The sequence below is a fragment of the Oncorhynchus gorbuscha genome, linkage group LG22 (assembly GCF_021184085.1).
Source record: "Oncorhynchus gorbuscha isolate QuinsamMale2020 ecotype Even-year linkage group LG22, OgorEven_v1.0, whole genome shotgun sequence".
In the NCBI taxonomy this organism is placed as follows: domain Eukaryota; kingdom Metazoa; phylum Chordata; class Actinopteri; order Salmoniformes; family Salmonidae; genus Oncorhynchus; species Oncorhynchus gorbuscha.
In genome coordinates, this window is record NC_060194.1 from 16,676,171 (window position 1) to 16,700,612 (window position 24,442).

Here is a 24,442-nt window from a genome sequence, read left to right on the forward strand (position 1 = left end):
ATAAAGTACATATGTGGCCTCTTCTTTGCCAAGTCTTGAATTGGAGGTTAGAAACAACAGGTGTGCGTTCCAATTGGCACCCTGTCCCCTATATAAACACTACTTTTGACCATGGCCACCCTATGAGCCCTGGTCAAAATGAGCGCACTAAGGGAAACGGGTGCCATTTGGGACACCGCGCTGGTATCTCGTTAGTGACTGCTCAGACACCGTTTGGAGCCGACAACAATGTCCTAACAAGGGACATTAATGACATATTTAGTCTCATTTATGCACAGTAGTCTGACTGCGACACTACCTCCATTTTCTGTTGTTTCCCTTTCTTTCTCCAGCTTTCACTGTGCCTTTCGGCTAAATCCCATCCTTCAAAGGATCTGCTATTCAGAGGTGGCTGTGAAAACACACACGGCTGACAATGACGGATGACTTGCTGTCAGTTTGCAGCCCCGGCCAAGGACAGAGCGATTTCGCTTTCTCTCAATCTCTCCCGCCCGCTCTCCTCCCATTCCCTTCCACAGAACAATTAGCAGTGCTGCTGCATCTTAAGAAGAAAACTGCCTAGTCCATATTCACCAGCCCACAATTCCACTGCAATGACCTCAAACTGTCTTCATGTTCTATGTAATTCTCGTTGTGATTAGTGGATTCTACATTCTAAAGCAGGTCTGGAATCTCACAATGAAATGGGGGGGGGACTGCGGAATGGATGAGGTGTCCGTGTTCTCCCTCAGTGACGTGTCACTCCTTACCTGGTGTGTTCTCTTTGCGAGGGGTGAGGTTAATCTCGTCGGCTACTGTTAAAGGGGGGCAATAAACATGTCGGATCGGTTAGTGAGCACATTCCACATGCAAACATTCCAGCAACGTTATTGTACAGTCAGTACATCATCACATCTTTAGGCAATTTCAAGGGCAATCAGAAAACATGCGAGACAGACAGACTGACAGGGAAATGTAGAGATTGAGGATAGCAATCAGATCTATTGTGATATAAACACGTGCAGGACTACAGTAATTCAGTAGGGATAAGAAGCAGATTAGGTATCATCGGCTGGGTCCCAAATAGCACCCAATTCCCTTTATGGTGTACTATTTTGACCAGGGCCCTATGGGGAGCCCCATTTGGGACGCAACCATAGTGTTGGTGAGAGGGAAGATTACTGTCAGCCAAAGCAATCAGAATGGTTTCATGCCACCTCAAGTGAGCTGAAACGTTGTTCTGAGGTGTGACAGGAGACACTTAAACCTGTTTGATGTCACACAAAAGACAGAATTGCATCACATTTCGATGACATACAGTAGAAGCCACAAATATTAGGCTGTGCAACGCAAGTCTTACAAGATGCAATTTACAAGCAGGGGGGTATGTATGTGCCTAATGTGGGGATTCCTAACAACTCACAGGGCCGGTTTCACAGACAGAGGGCTAGGCTTCAATCTGTGTCTGGTAAACCAGCCAATAGCGTCTTGCCATTGGTTCCAGGCAGGGCGGACCTAAAGGGAGTCAAATGAGAGGGAGGCAAGGGACCAGATGGTTTCCTTCAGTACCTAGATCCATGCTCTTGGACTTGCGTGTCTTGATGATTTCCAGCTGACTGGCATCTCCAAACTGCTTTGTCCGTTTCTCTGACATGCTCTGTCTGCCGAAACCCTCCCTCTGAAAGGCTCCGTCTGGGTCGGTGTCATCAGGGCTCAGGGTGCTACAGGAGAGGGAGTGATGGAGAGACACACAAAGACAGAAAAAGGAGTGGGTGGGAGAGGAAAGAGCGGGGAGGGAGGGAGGAAGACAGAAAAGAGAGACAAAGGGATGCGATTATTTCAGTGGTTCCAGTGTAAATCAAACTGTCATTGTCAGTGAGCTTCAGTTTGTCATCAAATCAAGCCACACCTAGAATCTAGGCCATACTTGATAATCCACTGATTAAGGTAGAGACTGATTAGGGCTGGACCAGCTACAATCACCACACACACTCAGCCCAACCCACCCAAGCCCACCGACGAGAACTCAGGCTGGGCCTCAGCATCACGGACGCTGCAATGCAAATGGCAACCTATTCCCTATATTTAGTGCACAACTTTTGACCAGGGCGTTTAGGGTAGTAGGGCACTATATAATGAATAGGGGGCAATGTCGGACGTATCCAGGGTTACAACGGCCCTACACGCCCAGTTAAGTATGCAGCAGGTGGGTGTGCCTGTGTGTCCTTTCGAAAAAAAAACATATGGGACACATAGACCTTGTCCTTGTGTATGCGTCAGTGTAGAATTAAGCCATATATTTACCTTGTTTGTGTGTCACTATTTGTAGAACGCAACATACAACGGAGTGAAACAGCCGTAGACCTACTCTACATCTTCGCTGGTTCAGCGAAAGGAAAAACAGAGGAATCTTTTAAATACACAGTAAGAGGTCTAATTTGCAGCAACTGAAATAACATTCCGTCGAGAAAAAAAAAAAAAAAAACATGGTCCTGATTATCAAAAGGAATGTCAAGTCTTAAGACAAGTACAATATGAAAACCAGTCTAGATGCAGAAAAAAAACCACTTGATTCAGTGGAATGGGATTATCTAGTCCCAAGTTATGGAAAGACGTGTTTTCAACAAAGTGATACAGGGCATCAAAACACTGCATTCATGTCCGACTGCCAGAATAAAGAGAAATGGACATTATGTCACGAACGCTAAGTTTAGAACGAGGAGAAAGACGAGGCTAATCTTCCACCCACGCTCTTCTCCTTGTATCCCGAGCCGTCAGCACAGGCAATAAGACAGGACCCAACCTTAGAGGGGATAACAATACGAGGCAGGGAACATAAGATATGTGTGTATGCTGATGACGTTCTGTTATTCCTTAAAGACCCAGGCTCAAGTGTACCTAGATTGATGGATGTTTAACAAACATTTGGAACATATTCAGGGTATGTGCTTAACATACACAAGACCCAAGCCCAAGCATATAATTCAGCAAGAGCTGAAGAGTAGGTAGAACTTCCAGTGGACCTCTCTTCATCTATTAAATATCTCGGGAGTGAATCTAAAAAGATGCAGCCAAACTCTGTGACAAGAATTACGTTCACGTCAACAAGAGCATCTATGATGACCTGGACAGGTGGAATCCACTTCCTTTGGATCTTAGTAACAGAAGTGAAACAATCAAAATCCGGCTGTATTTCTTCCAATCACTGCCCATAGACATCCCACCGAAACAGTTTAGGGATAGATGGATATCAAGGTTTATCTGGAACAGGAAGAGACCAACAATGAGATTAGCAACACTACAATTACCAAAAAACAGGGGGGGGGGGGTATGGCCTTACCAAACCTAAAAGATGATTTTGTGTCCGCCCAATCAATTGAGACCTCGTGTGTTTGTGCAATTCAGAATACGAATCCAAATGGAAAGCCATTGAGACTACTTTGACAGAGACACCCATACAGTCAGTTTTAGGTAATAAGGAAATGGTAATAGAAACATACAGACACAAATCAGTGGATTCATTTCTCTTAAGACACGCTTTAGACAGAGGTCAAACTGCTGAGCTCGCCCGCATTCGACCCCAGCTTCATTCCTGTTGTAGAGGCAAAAAGGCATCACATCATTTTCTAGAGAACTTCCAGGACCGAAGTAAAAAAAACATGGCTTGGATAAACAAGATTTTTACAGGTTTTATTTTGTTTTATTTCACCTTTATTTAATCAGGTAGGCCAGTTGAGAACAGGTTCTAATTTACAACTGCGACCTACAGAGGTACCTACAGGTTCGATATTACTTTTTAAAAGATATAAAACTGATTGACCCTCAGGCACCTCAGAAATTGATAAAATAATTCACTAACGCATACAACTTGGGGAGTATTAAAAAAAAACTATTTCAAGTCTTTACATGGATATTTCATCTTCAAAGAAACACTCTACAAGAAATATTAAACGGAAATGGGAGGAGGAACTTAACATGGAATAACTGATGAAACATAGTTGAACATATTTGAGACTCAATTAAGCTCTACCAACTCAAGGACTTGGAGAGAATTCTGTCGGAAGATTGTTATAGGTTTCTTCATAACACTCAAACAGACTGGCCTCCCAACACCCCTGCTGGAGAGAATGTGGGCTATCAAGGGCGGATCACACATTGAAACTTACTGGGGAGAAATAGGACAAAACATTGGAAAAATGATGGGTTTGAAGTAGAACAAACATTAATTTATTTGTATTTGGGTGAAATACCTGATACTGGAATGCAGTAAAAGGGCTGTCACTAGGAAATGGTTTCAAAAAGACCATTTTTAAAGAAACACATTATATGGGGGCCTTTGACCTTTTGCTTTAAGAACTCATGAGGAGAGAGGCCAGGAATACTGGGAAAAATGGGGTTCGTACTTGAAAATGGTCTAATTCAAATGTTACTGTAACTAGTATGATGATATGTGCTGTACCTGCCAGACCTTGTTTTTTTTGTTTTATATATTTTTTTAAATGATGAAATCTTCAATAAAAACAAAGTCAAAAAAAGGAGTGTCAAGTCTGATACAATAACAGTTGATTTGAGATTCACACACAGTCGCCATCAGACACACTGGAGAGATTTATGACAGGAGGAACTAGTGAAACCTTCTGAGATGAGGAGAACATTCACCTTGACACAAGGGCATTTACTGTAACATTCTCTGGTCAAGTAGTGCACTATGTAGGGATCAGGGTGACATTTGGGATTGCCCTCTGCTCTCACCTCTCATTCTGAATTGGAGTATCTTTGGCCCAAGTTGGAGGGACCTCCACATGGAACCCCATGTCGTCATGGGAACTGGAAGACGATTGGTCAGAGAGGTGGGCAGGAAGTACAGGTGGCCGATCGTCTTCGATGATGACAGTGTCGTCCTGGGGCATGTTGACCGTTGGGGAGAGCTGGTAGTTACCTGAAGGACAACATGGAGGAGCAGATGTATTTATTAAACATGACTTTAAAAAACACAAGCCTATGCAACATTAAGCAATTAAAAACAGTTCTCCATTGTAGCAATGAGGTTTGTGCAGTAGACCAGGGGTTCCCAAACTTTTTCACTCGGAGGCCCACCTTCCAGCATTGGGGAACACTCCCCTACTGCGCACGTGCCACGTCCATTTCTATGGCCACAGGCACTGTTCATGACAGTTCACACCTCTCTTGTTGGTGGAGATCATTTTGTAGGTTTAAAGCTTATTGGGTTAACTGCCTTGCTCATATACACACACATTTAAAGCGTTCATTTAATACTCGACATTTGATATATTTAGTTGATATTTTATTGGACATTTGGATGCTTTGATATCGCAACATAACTTACCACAATCAGTGTTGAATTTAAAAGCAGACCCAGACTGAAATTCTCAATCAGCGTCTGTCATGACATTCTTAATAAGAGTCATTAGAGTGGGATTAATGCAAGCTGCGCCATTGTGAAGAAGACACAACTACTTTCTTTGGCACGTTCACGGAGCGAGGCAGAAAGAAGAAGAAGAAAAGTCCCATTTCTTTGTATCCAATTGAGGGATTTAAAAACCACATTGATATGCAATGCAGGACTTTCTGCAACACTATCCTTCATCTGTCTTTGTGGGTAACTGACTGTCTATAGAAGGATGGTTTCTATGCTGTATAATAACAGAGAGAATAGAATAGCATTTGTGTTAGGAATCTGTTTGGGTCTCATGGCAGGAGAACAGGACTTTCTACCCAGGACCTGAGGCCAGGGTTAGTGTTGTTTCTCATAGCCTTTCACACAGAGTATGTGTGGTACCAATTACATCCACAGTTCCAACTGCCTGGCCAACCTGCATGGCTGGATGAATAGTAGTGTGCTTAAAGTTCAGGCCGTGACCAATCTTAATAGAGCCGAGTGTGTGTGTGTGTGTATATTTAGTGTGTTGTTGATCCTGTGTTCCCTAGTCCCTACCCCTGCTATGTGTCTTCTCAGGGAACTCTGTGGTGTCGGCGAGCCCTCAAACCCAGTAGGGGGCTTTTCTCTCTCAGCCCACACACACACACTGTCCCTTAACAGACCAATGGACACTGAGAATGGTTCTATGGTTCTTTAAGTAAATGCCACTGTCGATGAGTTTGAATGAAGGTGGCAAGCACTGAGTAACCCAATGAATAAATCAATTTCCATTCATGCTCTTTTTCTAGAAGCAAATCAACTTTCTGGACGGACATCCATCCATACGTAAGAGTGTTATTATGGGTAACAAATGGCACCCTATTCCCTTTACAGTGCACTACTTCTGACCCAGGCCCATAGGGCTCCGGTAAAATGTAATGCACTATAAAGTGAATAGGGTGCCATTTGAGCCTCAAACGTATTTGGTGGACCAAGCCAAGGACACTCGTCTATCAACAACAATGGTGCTGACAGGTGAGCAGAACTCACAGCTCCTGACTTGGTGGGATTCCCTTAAAATTAAGGTTGTTTACACTAGCCCTAATACAATCAGACATCGGGACAAAGGACCAATAGGTACAGCTTCTTTACAGAATTGCCTTGTCTTCAATAGAATCAATTATCAGAGACTATGTGGAAACAGGCCGGTGAATTTTGAGAGGGGCAGGATTTAATAGCCGAGAAGTAGAAATGCAGGCTGGCCAGATGAAACGAGAGATGGCGAGAGGTGAGAATAATTGGGCGAGAGACGAGGGATGCAGAAGAGAGAAGATTTTTTTCCCTCCACTGTCCAAGTCCATCTCCCTAATTAGCATAAGCAGGGGAATTGCCTGCAGTGCACTTCTTGAAAAAAACGAGACATTGCCTAAAGAGGAGAATAATTTACTGAAGTCTCTTATCCTCTGTAGCTAATTGTCATAGCAGTGGGGAAGGTCTGCACAACAATGGGGAAGTGATCAGAGAAATTCGGCAAAGACAAAACCTTTGTTAGCCCCGATCATGACCCGTCTTAACTAAAACAATGCGACTTTAACTCATGTTGCCATTGTAGTCTCAGGGGCAAGCAGCATCACAGAGTCTAGCGAAACAGTGTTGAGGTTCAAAGTGATGTACTTATTCTGGTTTGAATTTTGGATGTAAAATAGCATGTTTTTCAAACCAGCAAAACTAATGCAACAAGCCTGGGTTGTGTTGTTATACCTTGCACGGTCGTGGTTTATTGGGCTTGGTTGATATGAACTGAGCAACGGTTTCCTGGAAATCATGCGTACTCCCCAAAACAATAGAAGAACAGCAATCCAGGTAGGTCGACTCTATAATTTAAAAAAATGACGGCGGGTGTGCACGCTGTCAACGCACATTCAACTGAGGCGACCACTTGGCCCACAAGGAAGAAAGCCGTGCGACTGAATGAAGAAGTCAGCCATATCTCATCTCTGCCTTTGTTGTACAGAGCCTTAGGGTGGTTTATGCTGGTTGAAACAACGGGTGCCTCAAGGGAGACAGCAGGAGCAAACCACTACACTGCAGGGGAGGATGCATCTGGCAAAATGGCAAGGGAAGATGTGGATGACATGACGAAGTACAAGGACATCGTCGATAAAGTGTGATATACACCCAGCTATAATCTGTGGGAGAGTGGGTGGGAGAGCAATAAGGGCCACGGACCCCCAAACCAGGCTGGGGGGGGGACTATGGAATGGGTCTCTGGGCTTGTGCCCCAAGCGGTGGAGAACACCTGAATCCTAAGGGGGAATGGGACAGTGAGGAGCATCTTGAAGAAGCAACTGGGTATCTCATTGAATTCGTCATATAAGATAAATGGAAAGTTCAACTGGAACAGAGAGACGATTCTGTAAGGAGGTATAGCAGCCTACAACGTGGGGGTTGGAAATATCCATTCATATAAGGAGGTGGATGTGAAAACCACTGGAGGGGACTATTCCAACGATGATGTTGCCAGAGCTAGATGGTACCATATATATTGGTACCAAGACGGAAATCCGTATTGCCAAATCTCATGAGCAAATGGCTTATTTACACCACTGAGAGGGACCAGTCCAACAACGTAACTCTAACTGTAATCATAGAGATGAATGAAAAGAACATGTTCAGCCGACATGTTCAGCCTGGTGATTAATTATCGGCTGACATTTTTAATCTCCACGATTACAGTTCACGTCGGCTTTACAATTCACATGAATTGATATACGGCATAGTAATGTAGCACCACACTTAACATCGTCTAATAAAACATTCGGTTACAAAACTGAATCTACGACATATGAAATGGTTAGTAATGCCCTGTCTAGTACCACACTTGTACGTGTAATCTAATAGACAGAACGGATACTTTGTTTTCTCTGTAACCAGGAGTGATGGTACAACTAGGAGCGGGGCTAGGTATAACTGTGCCAAGCTCATTTGATCTCAAAATAACTCCCTGTCTGAATCTATGACATGGAAAGACATTGGATAGGAGACAAAGTGTGACAGATACTGTTCAAAACCCCTTAAATGTAAAGTCCCCATATTTGGGGACTCAAATTGATTTTTTTATTCAATTCAGTCTGGTATGAGAACAGTAGCCCCTATCTGGAAAAGCAGGGTGTCTGCGGAAAGTGGAGTATCTTGGCTATCCATCTGCACCTTAAAATCATTGGTGTGACTTACTACCATATATGTGCATACAAATGTATAAGGGCAGGCCAAGCCAATGACCTCACTTCAAGATGGCTGCCACCTACATTTTGGTTAGTGTCGTGACGCATAATCAAAATAAACATGAAATACGTTGATTCACACTGAAAGCCGGGACTCCACAGATCATGAGGATGTCTTATTTGTCCGCCTGTGACCTACCGTTATTGGTCACCAGGCCTGAGAGTTAAAATGTTCATTTAACACAACCGTTTTCACCAAACATCTTACACGGTAAGCTTCGATTTGGTCTGTGTTTGAGCTATAGCCACAAGGTTTGGTATGAAATGAATCCTTAGGTTGGTAGGAACAAATCTAGCCTATTGCTGGATGTTATCTGTTATCTGATGATAACAGTGTGACTTAACGGCAACATCGAATGCCCATCCAGTGACTATCTTTGCGCATGACAAAATATGATGAAAACACTTGGATATCCCCGGTATGTCCCACGACACCACCACAATGTTTGACTGAGGTTGATATGGTAGAAATTGTGTTTTTATACTGAACAAATAGCATTTAGGGATTGCAAATATGTAATAGCACTGGAATGACCTAATTTACAGACATATGTCACTTTGGAGAGGTTTAGGGACACTTGGAAATGTCCCGTGAACACACCTGACACCACTTGCTAAAACATCTGCCCATTTCTAGTTGTTAGGTCTATCAATCCCATTTCTAGTTGTTAGGTCTATCAATCCCATTTCTAGTTGTTAGGTCAATCAATCCCATTTCTAGTTGTTAGGTCAATCAATCCCATTTCTAGTTGTTAGGTCAATCAATCCCATTTCTAGTTGTTAGGTCAATCAATCCCATTTCTAGTTGTTAGGTCAATCAATCCCATTTCTAGTTGTTAGGTCAATCAATCCCATTTCTAGTTGTTAGGTCAATCAATCCCATTTCTAGTTGTTAGGTCAATCAATCCCATTTCTAGTTGTTAGGTCAATCAATCCCATTTCTAGTTGTTAGGTCAATCAATCCCATTTCTAGTTGTTAGGTCAATCAATCCCATTTCTAGTTGTTAGGTCAATCAATCCCATTTCTAGTTGTTAGGTCTATCAATCCCATTTCTAGTTGTTAGGTCAATCAATCCCATTTCTAGTTGTTAGGTCTATCAATCCCATTTCTAGTTGTTAGGTCTATCAATCCCATTTCTAGTTGTTAGGTCTATCAATCCCATTTCTAGTTGTTAGGTCTATCAATCCCATTTCTAGTTGTTAGGTCTATCAATCCCATTTCTAGTTGTTAGGTCTATCAATCCCATTTCTAGTTGTTAGGTCTATCAATCCCATTTCTAGTTGTTAGGTCTATCAATCCCATTTCTAGTTGTTAGGTCTATCAATCCCATTTCTAGTTGTTAGGTCTATCAATCCCATTTCTAGTTGTTAGGTCAATCAATCCCATTTTTTCCTGATATTGTTCACATGTTGTGGAAGCCCTCTGATGTGTTTCCAGCTCTGGGAATCAATCATTTTCTTAAAGCTTGTCAATGAAAGATTACTTTCAAAATAAAAAAAAAGGTTATTTTGTGTGACCCTAATCTTGTGTATTCTGAACTATGTAACTCCTATCATGTAACTCCTATCATGTAACTCCTATCATGTAACTCCTATCATGTAACTCCTATCTATCTCCTGATAATTTCCCCCCAGATGTGTTCTTTCCAAACATACCAGGTTTTGGCAAGTCAGAATCAGGTAATTACTCACGAAAAGCAGCTACTTTTGGGTATGTCTCTTTATGATGAAATGTACATTTTGCCATGACATCCAAGTGAGTCTACACAACAGATCATGATAAAGGTGTCTCCCAAAATGATTTTAGGGAAAAACTGAATAATTAAGTGATAGTAATTTGGGTGAAGTCTCCCATTAATAGCACTGTGGGAGGAGAGGGATTTGAAAGGGTAACGGAGGGGAATAGTTGAACTACATTGAAAACATTGTATTCGCTGTCTGTTCCTCAAATTGCACCCTATTCCCTTGATAGTGCACTACGTTTGGGAATAGGGTGCCATTTGGAATTCAAACACGGTTCTTCATCCTCTGTTAAAAGACGCCAGTGAATTAAATACTGGTTTATAAACAGAGTTGGGTGGGATTACTTGTAATTAGTTACTGATTACAGTTACATGAAAAATAAAGTAATCAGTAACATAATCCTCCGGATTGCTCAAAAACGAGTAACGTAATGACTTTTGAACACCCAGGCACATGAGAAAAAAAAACAAGAAACCCGCACACTGTTCTTGCTAGTATCACTGCTCTTTATCAGACTTTACGCATCAGAGCTGTTGTGATTGTTTGTAATTTGCACCCCTCATGTTGACATTGCTCTACCCACATCTGTATTACGCATCAGATGAGGTTGGAGTTGAGGGAAAATACACATGTTACCAAATACTACAATGTACATACATATGTACAGAGAATACATAAGTGTTCTCATGAAGTGTGTACATAATGCATTAAACAGGTCTGTAAAACCACACAACCAGGACATCGACCTATCAAGTGAGTTTTCATAAATCGTTGGGTACAGTGCAAGAAATAACGTCAGAGTAATGAAAGCTCCGTTTTTTGTACATTTTATTTAGAGATCTCACATTTAGAAATATCACATTAAGATAATTCATGTGGGACTAATTCACCACCTGAGGTATTTAACTCTAAATGTAGCCTAATTATTGCTGATCGTTTGCCATGTAATTGACAGGCCTATATCTAACCGTACATGTCATGTATAGGCCTATATCTAACCGTACATGTCATGTATAGGCCTATATCTAACAGCACATGTCATGTATAGGCCTATATCTAACAGCACATGTCATGTATAGGCCTATATCTAACAGCACATGTCATGTATAGGCCTATATCTAACAGCACATGTCATGTATAGGCCTATATCTAACAGCACATGTCATGTATAGGCCTATGCACTCACAGTGAATGGCTGACATGAGTGCCCCTTCGTTCAATATAAGAGTTGATGAATAAAATGTCAACCTACAGAGAAGCATCGTTTTTTCAACATTAACAACTGTTATAACTGTTTTTCCCAAATTCACGGTTTGACATTCTGCGCAATCAGAAAGTGCACTGTAAATACGCTACAAAGCAGTAGGCAGAACTCTATGGAGTCCAGACAACTGTATGACTGACCAGTGGGCCAGGTTGAAATGGTTTGGCAGCCTTACCTACTCATTCAATCAACTGGAATCCAAAAAGAAGCATGTGAGACGTCCTGACGGTGTGCGAAATGAAATGACAGCAAGGCTGACAAAGTGGTATCAAATGTTCTTATTGATATTAGTTGAAGTAATACTAAACGCAATCAGCGGTTTAACATTTTTTTGAAGTCATCCGAGCTGATTACAATTAGGTAATCCCTGTTGCATGTAATTTGTTACTACCCAATACTGTTTATAAACGGCTTTAACTTCATTCCAACCACTTTAAATCTGACATTGACACAAAGCCTGACAGAAAATTCCTAACTGCTTTGAGTTCTCTAGGTATGCAAAGACATAATGAAGAAATAAACTCAGCGTGCTATTTTTCTCACCAGAATGACTCGAAATTAAGGCACACAAGTGAGTCACGCAACCAAGATGAAAATCGAAGACATAACCGTCAAGCTGTTGTTAAATGGTACACAATGAACATTTTGTGACACTTTAATCCTGTAACGTCAACAGTTACACGCTCTGTCTCTAAAGATTACATTCAGGCCATTGTTCTGATGTTAAAATGGGCTGACAGTGCAACAACACTCCTGCTTAGGATACATTAGACTGTGTCAATATGTTGGTATCCTTTCACTGTGAAACAGTGTTTCACTGTTTCACAGTGAAACACTGATCAAGGAAGTGGATGGACGCCGAGTGATGTAACAACGTATGAATGGGTCTCATACGCTACCTATATAGATGAGCGTGATGGCAAAGTAAGAACAACAATCGGTTTACTGTAATAGAGAAAGTAGCACCTTCCCCTGCGGTCCACGTCTGTTTTCACAGTGGATTATTTGATCTGCGACGATTAGGTTTGTCAACACAGGAAATGGCGTAACGGACTGTGCTTTGAGTTTCCATTCAACTTTCAGCTGATCTTAATGTCTCGCAAAATGTCAAGGAAAAGGTTGCGTTTGATTTACAGCTCAGGGGCCCCTGTATGGTGCAGTGCACCTTCTGCTTGATTCAGTGGTGCGTGTGTGTGTGCCTGCTCTGACAGCGCCTCAGGCCGACCCCAAGAGAGAAGACCAGGTGTGTGTGTGTGTGTGTGTGTGTGTGTGTGTGTGTGTGTGTGTGTGTGTGTGTGTGTGTGTGTGTGTGTGTGTGTGTGTGTCCGTGTGTGTGAGGGCCTTGGTCTGACAGACAGCGAGACAGGACGGCAGGCAGGCTGTTTGACGGGAAGACAAGGATTTTAACGGTCCGGCTACGACTGAGCGGCAGAGATTCAATCCATCATAGAATTGAGATGGCAACCAGCCGCTATGCCAGATGTTACAACACGAGGTAGTGGTGCACCTATTCCAGTCCACTCACGGTCCCACCTTCTCTAGTATATAAAATGGCTAAAAGTGAATACTTTTTATCAGTAGGAGTCATCAGAAATGGTGTCTTCTTAGTTTAGGCCCAGAACCTTCCAGCGAGTGATTTCTTTTGGGGCCACCCCAAAGTTTTTAGTAAAACAAAATTGGGGGCCATTTTACTTTTGGGTAAAAAAAAGAAGACTTAAATCACCAGGAATTGAGCAAAAAAAAGGTGTTTTATTTAAGAAAGTATTTCCACGAATCGACACGATCGTGTCTCACTGTATTCAAGGTATGAAATTATTGTTATTTTCAAATACAAATCTCCTTTTGGGCATAGTTGTGGTCATTTTGCAGTGTACAAATTACTACAATTATGTTGCGCCCGGACCATCCGCTCCTACAAAAATGTCCCGCGGCTTAATATAGTTGCCTACCCCTGATATAGTGAGTCACCCATAGAGTAAGACATAAGACTCAACTTCGCCAATGTCCATGCTAAAACGGGTTGTATCCATCTAGTCCTCCATCTGTATCTATGGGGTCACCTGACTCACCCATCATCCTGCCCATCAGAGCCTGCTGTGGCATCAGGTTGTCGTCCAGGCCCTCTATGCCTCCGTACAGGGAGTGGGAGATACGACGCTCCCTGTCGTCCAGCAGGGAGCAGTTCAGGAGGGTCTGCTCCGGTCCCAGGGGGCTCCCAGGGGCCTCCAGCTACATACAGATGGGTGAGAAGACAGGTACAGTCAATACATGACATATTGGAAGAAACAATCCTTATTATAGTGGGAAGGTGTCGTATGAGACGAAATTCTCCCTTTGGTACATTGGGATTAAATCTTGAATCTTAAATCTTTATAGAGTTTGAACTAGCTCAATGCCACAACCCCATTATTGCCCTTTCACGCTCACAGTAGGATAGCAGCAACAATGACAGTTTAATTTATAGATAACAATAATCCCCTCTGTGAGGGACAGGCAGACCGGTAGAGGCAGGCTAGCCTGGTGCTAACATTCGCCGCAGCACCACCACAACCACGGCCAGCAAGATAAATGACCATGGATTTCCAATAGCAGTTAAGACACCGGATGTCAACATTCCCCCCACAGGAGAGCAGCAACAGTGACATTTCCCTCCGGTGTCTATCGGACACACTGCTGTTTAATGGACAAACAGGCCATTTGCTGACTATGTCACCTTTAAACACACATGACTGAGGAGGAAGTGGGGTTAAATGTATATGGACCATATAATTCCATCGTATCAGTAGAAATGACAGGATCTCTATGGTGTGGATGGATCTCTATTGTTTGCACTTAGAATCTCCTATATCATTGATATGAAGTATAGGGACTGCTTCCTTGAGCAATTATGCCTAGTCCAATACTAAGAAGTCTTCTCAATGGAGATTCTCCATTGAAATAGCATTTGTTTTGTCCAGAATTTGGGTCTGGGAAAACCAACCCTTTAGTGGTGTTGGAAACTTACTTGAGCCCATTTGAATGACATGAGCCTGTTTATCTGCATAAGCAGCTTCTTAGTAGCAATAACCTGTTATTGGTTAGGATGTGTGCATTGTTGCAGAGACAAGGGGAAGGACAGTAAGTGTCCGTCCGCCCAGACATGTTCTTGCGTTTCTGTATATGATTATTTCTAAGGAAGTAGGTAAAGCGCAACATTTGAGTCTCCTGATAAACTAGTCTAGTCATTTGAGTCTCCTGATAAACTAGCCTAGTCTCTGTGGAACTAGGGCAAGGAGCGATGTGGAACTCAACATCGCGGGACAACATCGTGAGGACAACAGTTGAGTCTCAGCTCCTGATAAACTAGCCTAGTCTCAAGGAGCGATGTGGAACTCAACATCGTGAGGACAACAGTTGAGTCTCAGCTCCTGATAAACTAGCCTAGTCCCAAGGAGCGATGTGGAACTCAACATCGCGGGACAACATCGTGAGGACAACAGTTGAGTCTCAGCTCCTGATAAACTAGCCTAGTCTCAAGGAGCGATGTGGAACTCAACATCGCGGGACAACATCGTGAGGACAACAGTTGAGAGAAGAAAAACAACAAACTCTGGGAGAGGGGCCAAAGGGGCCGACCTAACAACACTAACTGAATACTTCTCACAAAACACACATCCCTGACCACGAAGGTTCTGGGCTCAGGCTGGGCCACAACACCACCATTAGAGGATCAATTCTTGTCCAGCAACAGAGAATGACTGTTTATCTTGGACATACAAGGAGATGACTCCGCCTAGTCAGATATTATAAATATGGGCTTGTTTTAGTTGTCAAATCATATCAAATGTATTTATAAAGCCCTTTTTACATCAGCAGATGTCACATAGTGCTAATACAGAAACCCAGACTAGAACCTCAAAGAGCAAGCAATGCAGATGCACAGTGGCTAGGAAAAACTCCCTAGATGGTAGGAAGCTAGGAAGGAACCAGGCTTTTCTTTCAAAAACAAGGACATTTCTCAGTGACCCAAAACTTTGGAACGGTAGTGTGTGCTCTGTCCAACTGGATCAGCACCAGAACTTCGAACCTATCATTAGTATAAGAATCGCCAAACAACAGATGTGCGTCGCAACATGAGGAAATGTAATCAGTGAATAATCAACCCACAGCCCCTTCATTTCATTTCCCAGGTGTTTGAGAGACGTGATAACACAGAGCGAGACCGGAGTGATACAGAAAGGTTCCGTCCTATTCGTGCAAAAACAGCTGAACAATCACCACGCAGACTACTGCCAGTAAAACCAGGGTAAGTGAGAATGACTCAGGCTGGAGACCTGGAGAAGGATTTCAAGAGAGCGGCCATTTGGCTTCAGACTGTTGGAAGTCAGCCTCTACTTTAAAATGGGGTTAGTTCATGAAACTGGCTGCAACAGAGAGCCTATCTAGCCTGCCTTAATAACAGCCAAGGAGATTTGCCATGCTGAGGTCAGTCAACAAATCACCACTCTACCCACTGCATATTCAGTCCTATAATTAAACTGGTGCAGGGCTGAACTCCATCGGGTCTGAATTGTGATGAGGGAAGAATCTGTCGGAATAGCCCTGTGGGGCGGGGTTTAATATTGAGGAAGTATTAGTTCAGATTCAGAATAAGGTTTGCCAATGATTACTATCCCAAAAGAAGTCATCTCAGGAGGAGATGTCGAGGAAAGCGAGGGATGGTGTGAGGTGATGAGTGAAAGGACCACCACCTGTCCATGAAGCTGTGCCACCTGAACGGCTGTGCCACCTGAACAGTGGTAGACTTTAACTGTGGTTCATATATACAGCATCTTCAGAAAGTATTTCCCACTTTCTGTTGTGTTACAGCCTGAATTTTAAATAGATTCAATTGAGATATGTCACTATACCCCATCATGTCAAAGTGGAATGTTGTTTATAGAGAAGTTGACAAATTAATACAAAATGTCTCGGGTCAATAGGCAGTCAAGCCTAAATACATTCACTCTGTGTGCAATAATAGTGTTCAACATGATTTTTGAATGACTACCACAGCTCTGTACCCCACACATACAATTATCAGTAAGGTCTCTCTGTCAAGCAGTGAATTTCAAACACAGATTCAACTACAAAGACCAGGGAGGTTTTCCAATGCATCACAAAGAAGGGCACCTACTGGTAGAAATAAAACAAGCAGACATTGAATATCCCCTTGAGCATGCTGAAGTTATTAAATAGATGTCGGATGGTTTATCAATGCACCCAGTCACTACAAAGATGCAGGTGGCCTTCCTGACTCAGTTGCCGGAGATTAAGGAAACCGCTCAAGGATTTCACCAGAAGGCAAATATTGACTTTAAAAATGGCTGTGTGAGAAAACTGAGGATGGATCAACAACATTGTACTTACTCCACAATACTAACTTAAATGGCAAAGTGGAAAGAAGGAAGCCTGTATAGAATAAATATATTCCAAAACATGCATCCTGTTTGCAATAAGTCACCAAAGTAAAACTGCAAAAAATGTGGCAAAGAAATTAACTTCATATCCTGAATATAAAGCGTTATGTTTGGTGCAAATCCAACACTCACTGCACACAATGCTTCATATGTTCAAGCATGGTGGTGGCTGCATCATGTTATGAATATACTTGTCAACGGCAAGGACTGGGGAGTTTTTTTTCTATAAAAATAAACTGAATAGAGCTAAGCACAGACAAAACCCTAGAGGATAACTTGGTTTAGTCTGCTTTCCAACAGACACTGGAAGACAAATTCACATTTCAGTAGGACAATAACCTATTTTTTATTTAACCAGGTAGGCAAGTTGAGAACAAGTTCTCATTTATAACTGCGACCTGGCCAAGATTAACCAAAGTAGTTTGACACATACAACAACACGGAGTTACACATGGAATAAACAAACAGTCAATAACACAGTAGAAAACGTCTATATACAGTGTGTGCAAATTAAATAAGATAAGGGAGGTAAGGCAATAAATAGGCCATAGTGGTGAAGTAATTAAAACATACCAATTAAACACTGGAGTGATAGATGTGCAGAAGATGAATGTGCAAGAAGAGATACTGGGGTGCAAATGAGCAAGATAAATAAATAAACAAATACAGTATGGGGATGAGAAAGTTGGATGGGCTATTTACAGATGGGCTATGTACAGGTGCAGTGATCTGTAAGCTGCTCTGACAGCTGGTGGAAAAAGCTAGAGGGACATACGAGTCTCCGGCTTCAGTGATTTTTAGTATATGGGGCTTTGGTGACAAAACGGATGGCACTGTGATAGACTGCATCCAGTTTGCTGAGTAGAGTGTTGGAGGATATTTTGTAAATGACATCGCCGAGGTCAAGGATCGGTAGGATGGTCAGTTTTACAAGGGTATGTTTGGCAGAATGAGTGAAGGATGTTTTGTTGCGAAATAGGAAGCCAATTCTAGATTTAATTTTGGAATGGAGATGCTTAATGTGAGTATGGAAGGAGAGTTTAAAGTCTAGCCAGACACATAGGTAACCTAAAACACCAGGCCAAATATACACTGGAGTTGCTTACCAAGAAGACAGTGAAAGTTGGATCTTCTTGTCCTTTGAGGCTTTAAAAAAAAGTGTTCTCACACGATGATTTTGAACCTTCAAAGCAACTGGGGAACGTCCATGGCAGGTGATGCTGTCACCGTCGCCTGCTACTTAACTTCTGAGTGACAGGAACCACGAGCACCAAGTGTCAAACTCTTTCCAAGGAGTTTTGCGGGTTTTCGCTCCTCCCTTGCACGGCATTGATGAATTAAGGTCAATAATGAGTGAGGCACTCCTCTCACCTGGTTGTCTAGGTCTTCATTGAAAGGAAAAAAAACTAAAACCAGCAGACACTAGGCCCTCCGTGGAATGAGTTTGACACCCCTAACCAACACCAATCAGCCTACACCACTGCGCACACACCTGTTGTTACTATGACAACCAAAATAGCCATGCCAGCAAATGACTGCTGTCTGAACACACATTAATCTGATTTGATCACTTGTAACTTGCTGTTTGGACAGTCATTATGGGTATTGTGTGTAGTTGGGTGAGAAAAAACATCTATTTAATCCCATTTGAATACAGGCTGTAACAACAAGAATGTGGAATAAGTCAAGGGGTACTGAAACATTCTGAAGACACTGTACATCACATACTCTGTGGACCGCGAGGGAAATTGATCAATGAAGTATAATTCCTCTTCTACATAGACACCTAGAACCATACTGCTCTAGTCCAAGCCATCCTTTCAGCTGTATCTGTGATGCAGATATCGATCAGTCTCCCCTGTGTGTCTGTACCTCACTCAAGGCCAGTGCTCTCTGCTCTCACCTCTGGCTCCTCCACAGCACAGCCTGCCCCGACTGCAACACACAGCTCAGCCCTTAGCCCCTGCTCTGCTTTCAATTACCAGCTGCGCCATGGGCATCTCAGGTCTGACATGTGCCGTAGCAAGAGGCAGAGGCAGGGATGGAAGGGCTACAGTACAGTTCACACTACAAACAACACACTGCTGGAAAGTGGGCAGTGCAGTACACTAGATAGAGAAGTGATCGAGCCAGGAGAGTCTTGTGTATGTACCAATATCATGACACATTAGACCCCGGGGCATGGAGGCTAAGACGAGAGCATGCCTGCGTCCCAAATGGCACACTATTCCCTACATGGTGCACTATTTTGGACCAGGGCCCCTGTTCAAAAGTAGTGCACTAAATAGGGAAGAGGGTGCCATTTGGGACACAGATCATGTCGTGTGAACTGCTGTGATCCACCTGACTAACTGTTCTTTAAATCACATCCATAGCAGAGCTCTCCAGTCCAGAACGTGCCCCTGGCTTTGGAATATAACACGGGGACTACATGTGGGAGGGTGTATGTTAATGATAGCTGAACAACTGTTTCAAGTGTTTTTGGAAAAACTTCAAATTTCAAGGCATCTTCGTGACGGGTTGTCAGTGGTCACAGAGTGACGGGTTGTCAGTGGTCACAGAGTGACGGGTTGTCAGTGGTCAAACTGATGGGTTGTCAGTGGTCACAGAGTGACGGGTTGTCAGTGGTCAAACTGATGGGTTGTCAGTGGTCACAGAGTGACGGGTTGTCAGTGGTCAAACTGATGGGTTGTCAGTGGTCAGAGTGACGGGTTGTCAGTGGTCAAACTGATGGGTTGTCAGTGGTCACAGAGTGACGGGTTGTCAGTGGTCAAACTGATGGGTTGTCAGTGGTCAAACTGATGGGTTGTCAGTGCTCACAGAGTGACGGGTTGTCAGTGGTCAAACTGATGGGTTGTCAGTGGTCAGAGTGACGGGTTGTCAGTGGTCAAACTGATGGGTTGTCAGTGGTCACAGAGTGACGGGTTGTCAGTGGTCAAACTGATGGGTTGTCAGTGGTCACAGAGTGACGGGTTGTCAGTGGTCAAACTGATGGGTTGTCAGTGGTCAAACTGACGGGTTGTCAGTGGTCACAGAGTGACGGGTTGTCAGTGGTCACAGAGTGACGGGTTGTCAGTGGTCACAGAGTGACGGGTTGTCAGTGGTCACAGAGTGACGGGTTGTCAGTGGTCACAGAGTGACGGGTTGTCAGTGGTCAAACTGATGGGTTGTCAGTGGTCAAACTGATGGGTTGTCAGTGGTCAAACTGATGGGTTGTCAGTGGTCACAGAGTGACGGGTTGTTACGCACACGTGTGTTATTCAGTGGAAGCCGGTAAGAAGACGGCGGCTTATAGTAATGGTTGGAATGGAATTATAAGGAATGGTATCAAACGCATGGAAACCATGTTGGACACGGTTCCATTCATGCCGTTTCCAGCCACTACTATGAGCCCGTCCTCAGACTGGTGTTAGTCCAATAATCTCCACGGCTGTCCCAAAGGGAGGGTTAGGCTTACCTCACTGCGTTTGGTGACCCTCCTGGCCACTATCAGCTGAATCGTCCCACGTTTGTTGCCCTCCACCGACATGGACTTCCTTAGCGTCTCCATGGCCTCCTGATTGGTCTTGCCTATCAATGACTCGCCGTTCACCGCTATCAGCTGGTCGTTGACCCGCAGCCGTCTATCCTGTTAACACAGCATGTGACACGCAGAATCAGAACACCCACGATCAGGCTGTTCAACGCAATCGCACTGGTGCTGTTAACCTGGTCCCAGATCTGCTTGCGTCATCTTGCCAATTCCTTGTCACACCGAACAACGAGTGACACCCAGGCTACTTCATTCCCTAGAGAGTAGGCTAGAGTGCAAGAAACAGACTGGCACCAAGGTTACTGCACTGTCAGTGGAATAACGAATAGCAGACAAAGCAATGAAGTTCACTGTCAAATCAGAACAGATAGACAGAAGATGCCAACAGGCAGATTAGTATATAAACTCCAGAAAATACATAATTACTTATATGACCATGAACATCGGAATCCTTATGAGAGGGGCAAGACTCACCTTGCAGGCAGCTCCTCCATTGATTATGGACTTGACGAAGATGCCTAGGTCAGCATGGTTCTCCTTGGAACGGTTGCCCTTGACGCTGACCCCTAAACCGGCCGACCCCGAGTCACTCAGAGGGATCTCAAAGGTCAGGAACTCCCTGGTACCGTCAGGGGTCAACACCAGGTCATCCTCCTCAACCTTTTAGAACGGAGAGTGAGCGAGGGAGGGAGAAAGGACGGTGTCACTGATCATTTCTGCTACTGATAGGCAAATACAAGATTAGTGTCACAAATGGCACCCTATTCCCTCCATAGTGTACTACTTTTAACCAGGGCATGGTCAAAATTTGTGCACGATACTATATACAGCACCAGTCAAAAGTTTGGACATACCTACTCATTCAAGGGTTTTTCTTTATTTTTTAACTATTTTCTACATTGTAGAATAATAATGAAGACATCAAAACTATGATAAAACACATATAACATCATGTAGTAACCAAAAAGTGTTAAATAAATCAAAATATATTTAATATTCTTCAAAGTAGCCACCCTTTACTTTGTCACAACACAACTGATTGGCTCAAACGCATTAAGGAAAGACATTCCACAAATTAACTTAACAAGGCACACCTGTTAATTGAAATGCTTTCCAGGTGACTACCTCATGAAGCTGGCTGAGAGAATGCCAAGAGTGTGCAAAGCTGTCACAGAGACAAAAAGGGGACTTTGATACTTTGAAGAATCAAAAATATATTTGGATTTGTTTAACACTTTTTGGGTCACTACATGATTCCATGTGTGTTATTTCATAGTTTTGATGTCTTTGCAATTATTCTACAAAGAAAATAGTAAAAAATAAAGAAAAACCCATGAATGAGTAGGTTTGTCCAAATTGGGACGCAGCTATGCCGATTCCGACGCTCTTCAGAATCAGGAGCTATGGGATGACCAACCTACATCTATGAGTTTAGTTACAGATGAGGCAAAGGTTGGATACACTGTCTGTCATAGAGATCCTTCAAGTCAGTGTTCTGAATGTATTATGGTCTTCTGTAGCAAAGCAGAGCCAACATTGACATTGTGACTAAACACGGAGTATCTGATGACAATAAGTATAAGTCACTTTACCCCTACCTATATGTACTGTACATATCTACCTCAAATACCTCGTACCCCTGCACGGCGACTGGGGTACCCTGTGTGCAGTGGGGCAAACAAGTATTTAGTCAGCCACCAATTGTGCAAGTTCTCCCACTTAAAAAGATGAGGCCTGTAATTTTCATCATAGGTAAACTTCAACTATGACAGACAAAATGAGAATAATTTTTTTTATTTGAATTTGAATTTATTTGTAAATTATGGTGGAAAATAAGTATTTGGTCAATAACAAAAGTTTCTCAATACTTTGTTATATACCCTTTGTTGGCAATGACAGAGGTCAAACGTTTTCTGTAAGTCTTCACAAGGTTTTCACACACTGTTGCTGGTATTTTGGCCCATTCCTCCATGCAGATCTCCTCTAGAGCAGTGATGTTTTGGGGCTGTTGCTGGGCAACATGGACTTTCAACTCCCTCCAAAGATTTTCTATGGGGTTGAGATCTGGAGACTGGCTAGGCCACTCCAGGACCTTGAAATGCTTCTTATGAAGCCACTCCTTCGTTGCCTGGGCGGTGCTTTTGGGATCATTGTCATGCTGAAAACCCAGCCACGTTTCATCTTCAATGCCCTTGCTGATGGAAGGAGGTTTTTCACTCAAAATCTCATGATACATGGCCCCATTCATTCTTTCCTTTACACGGATCAGTCGTCCTGGTCCCTTTGCAGAAAAACAGCCCCAAAGCATGATGTTTCCACCCCCATGCTTCACAGTAGGTATGGTGTTCTTCGGATGCAACTCAGCATTCTTTGTCCTCCAAAGGCGACGAGTTGAGTTTTTACCAAAAAGTTCTATTTTGGTTTCATCTGTCCATATGACATTCTCCCAATCTTCTTCTGGATCATCCAAATGCTCTCTAGCAAACTTCAGACGGGCCTGGACATGGCTTAAGCATGGGGACACGTCTGGCACTGCAGGATTTGAGTCCCTAGCGGCGTAGTGTGTTACTGATGCTAGGCTTTGTTACTTTGGTCCCAGCTCTCTGCAGGCCATTCACTAGGTCCCCCCGTGTGGTTCTGGGATTTTTGCTCACCATTCTTGTGATCATTTTGACCCCATGGGGTGAGATCTTGCATGTAGACCCAGATCGAGGGAGATTATCGGTGGTCTTCCATTTCCTAATAATTTCTCCCACAGTTGATTTCTTCAAACCAAGCTGCTTCCCTATTGCAGATTCAGTCTTCCCAGCCTGGTGCAGGTCTACAATTTTGTTTCTGGTGTCCTTTGACAGCTATTTGGTCTTGGCCATAGTGGAGTTTGGGGTTGTGGACAGGTGTCTTTTATACTGATAACAAGTTCAAACAGGTGCCATTAATACAGGTAACGAGTGGAGGACAGAGGAGCCTCTTAAAGAAGAAGTTACATGTCTGTGAGAGCCAGAAATCTTGCTTGTTTGTAGGTGACCAAATACTTACTTTCCACCATAATTTGCAAATAAATTCATAAAAAATCCTAGTGTGATTTTCTGGATTTTTTCCCCATTTTGTCTGTCATAGTTGAAGTGTACCTATGATGAAAATTACAGGCCTCTCATCTTTTTAAGTTGGAGAACTTGCACAATTGGTGGCTGACTAAATATTTTGTTGCCCCACTGTATATAGCCTAGTTATCGTTACTCTATATTTATTCCTCGTGTTATTATTTTTCAATATTTTTTTAATGCATTTTTGGGAAGTAAGCAGGCCCCCAAAACACACTAGAATGTATACAATTAAGAGCATTATCCACACACAGAAGCAGACACATACAGTATATCAGAAAATGCAACAGGTGCCTGAGCCTCATTGAATAACAAAAAAGCTATTCTCTCTGCCTTGTCAATTGACAGCTGTCCTCTGAATAAATCTGCACACTAAACTACTAGCAATTATGTGCATGTGTAATGAATGCAGTCATAATCAAGCTCAGTGTCATACATTCATTAGCTCCCATTGTTTGCAGAGAGAGATTGAATTACTTTGTGGAGAGACCGAAGGAGAGAGAGCGGGCGGCGGAATAGAGAGAACAAGAGAAAGAGGAGAAAAAAAGACAGAGGAAGAGAGAGACAGTGCGAGCGATAGAGGGAGAGGAGAGAGGATGAATCCATGTGGAACACAATTGCAGAACTGCCTTCTCTTCCCCTCCTCTCCTGAGCAACCCAGGCTGCATGGTGCTTTTTATTCCACAGAGTGAATAAAATGGCACCTCCACTCCCGTCCCCG

At 43.1% G+C, this 24,442-nt stretch overlaps 1 protein-coding gene across 4 annotated transcripts in view; it reads right to left on the bottom strand.

Annotated features, from left to right (window-relative positions):
• Nucleotides 1–24,442, bottom strand: part of LOC124009995 (partitioning defective 3 homolog) — a 257,276-nt gene that overhangs the window by 86,478 nt on the left and 146,356 nt on the right. For 3 of the 4 annotated variants that reach the window (XM_046322291.1, XM_046322287.1, XM_046322289.1), the window contains 6 exons: nt 21,095–21,280; nt 20,546–20,716; nt 13,720–13,879; nt 4,732–4,918; nt 1,549–1,700; nt 750–794 (listed from right to left, as the gene is read on the bottom strand). In XM_046322291.1, coding sequence (XP_046178247.1) covers nt 750–794; nt 1,549–1,700; nt 4,732–4,918; nt 13,720–13,879; nt 20,546–20,716; nt 21,095–21,280 — 901 coding nt within the window. The remainder of the gene's footprint in view (nt 1–749; nt 795–1,548; nt 1,701–4,731; nt 4,919–13,719; nt 13,880–20,545; nt 20,717–21,094; nt 21,281–24,442) is intronic. The other variant, XM_046322288.1, reaches the window with a different exon arrangement.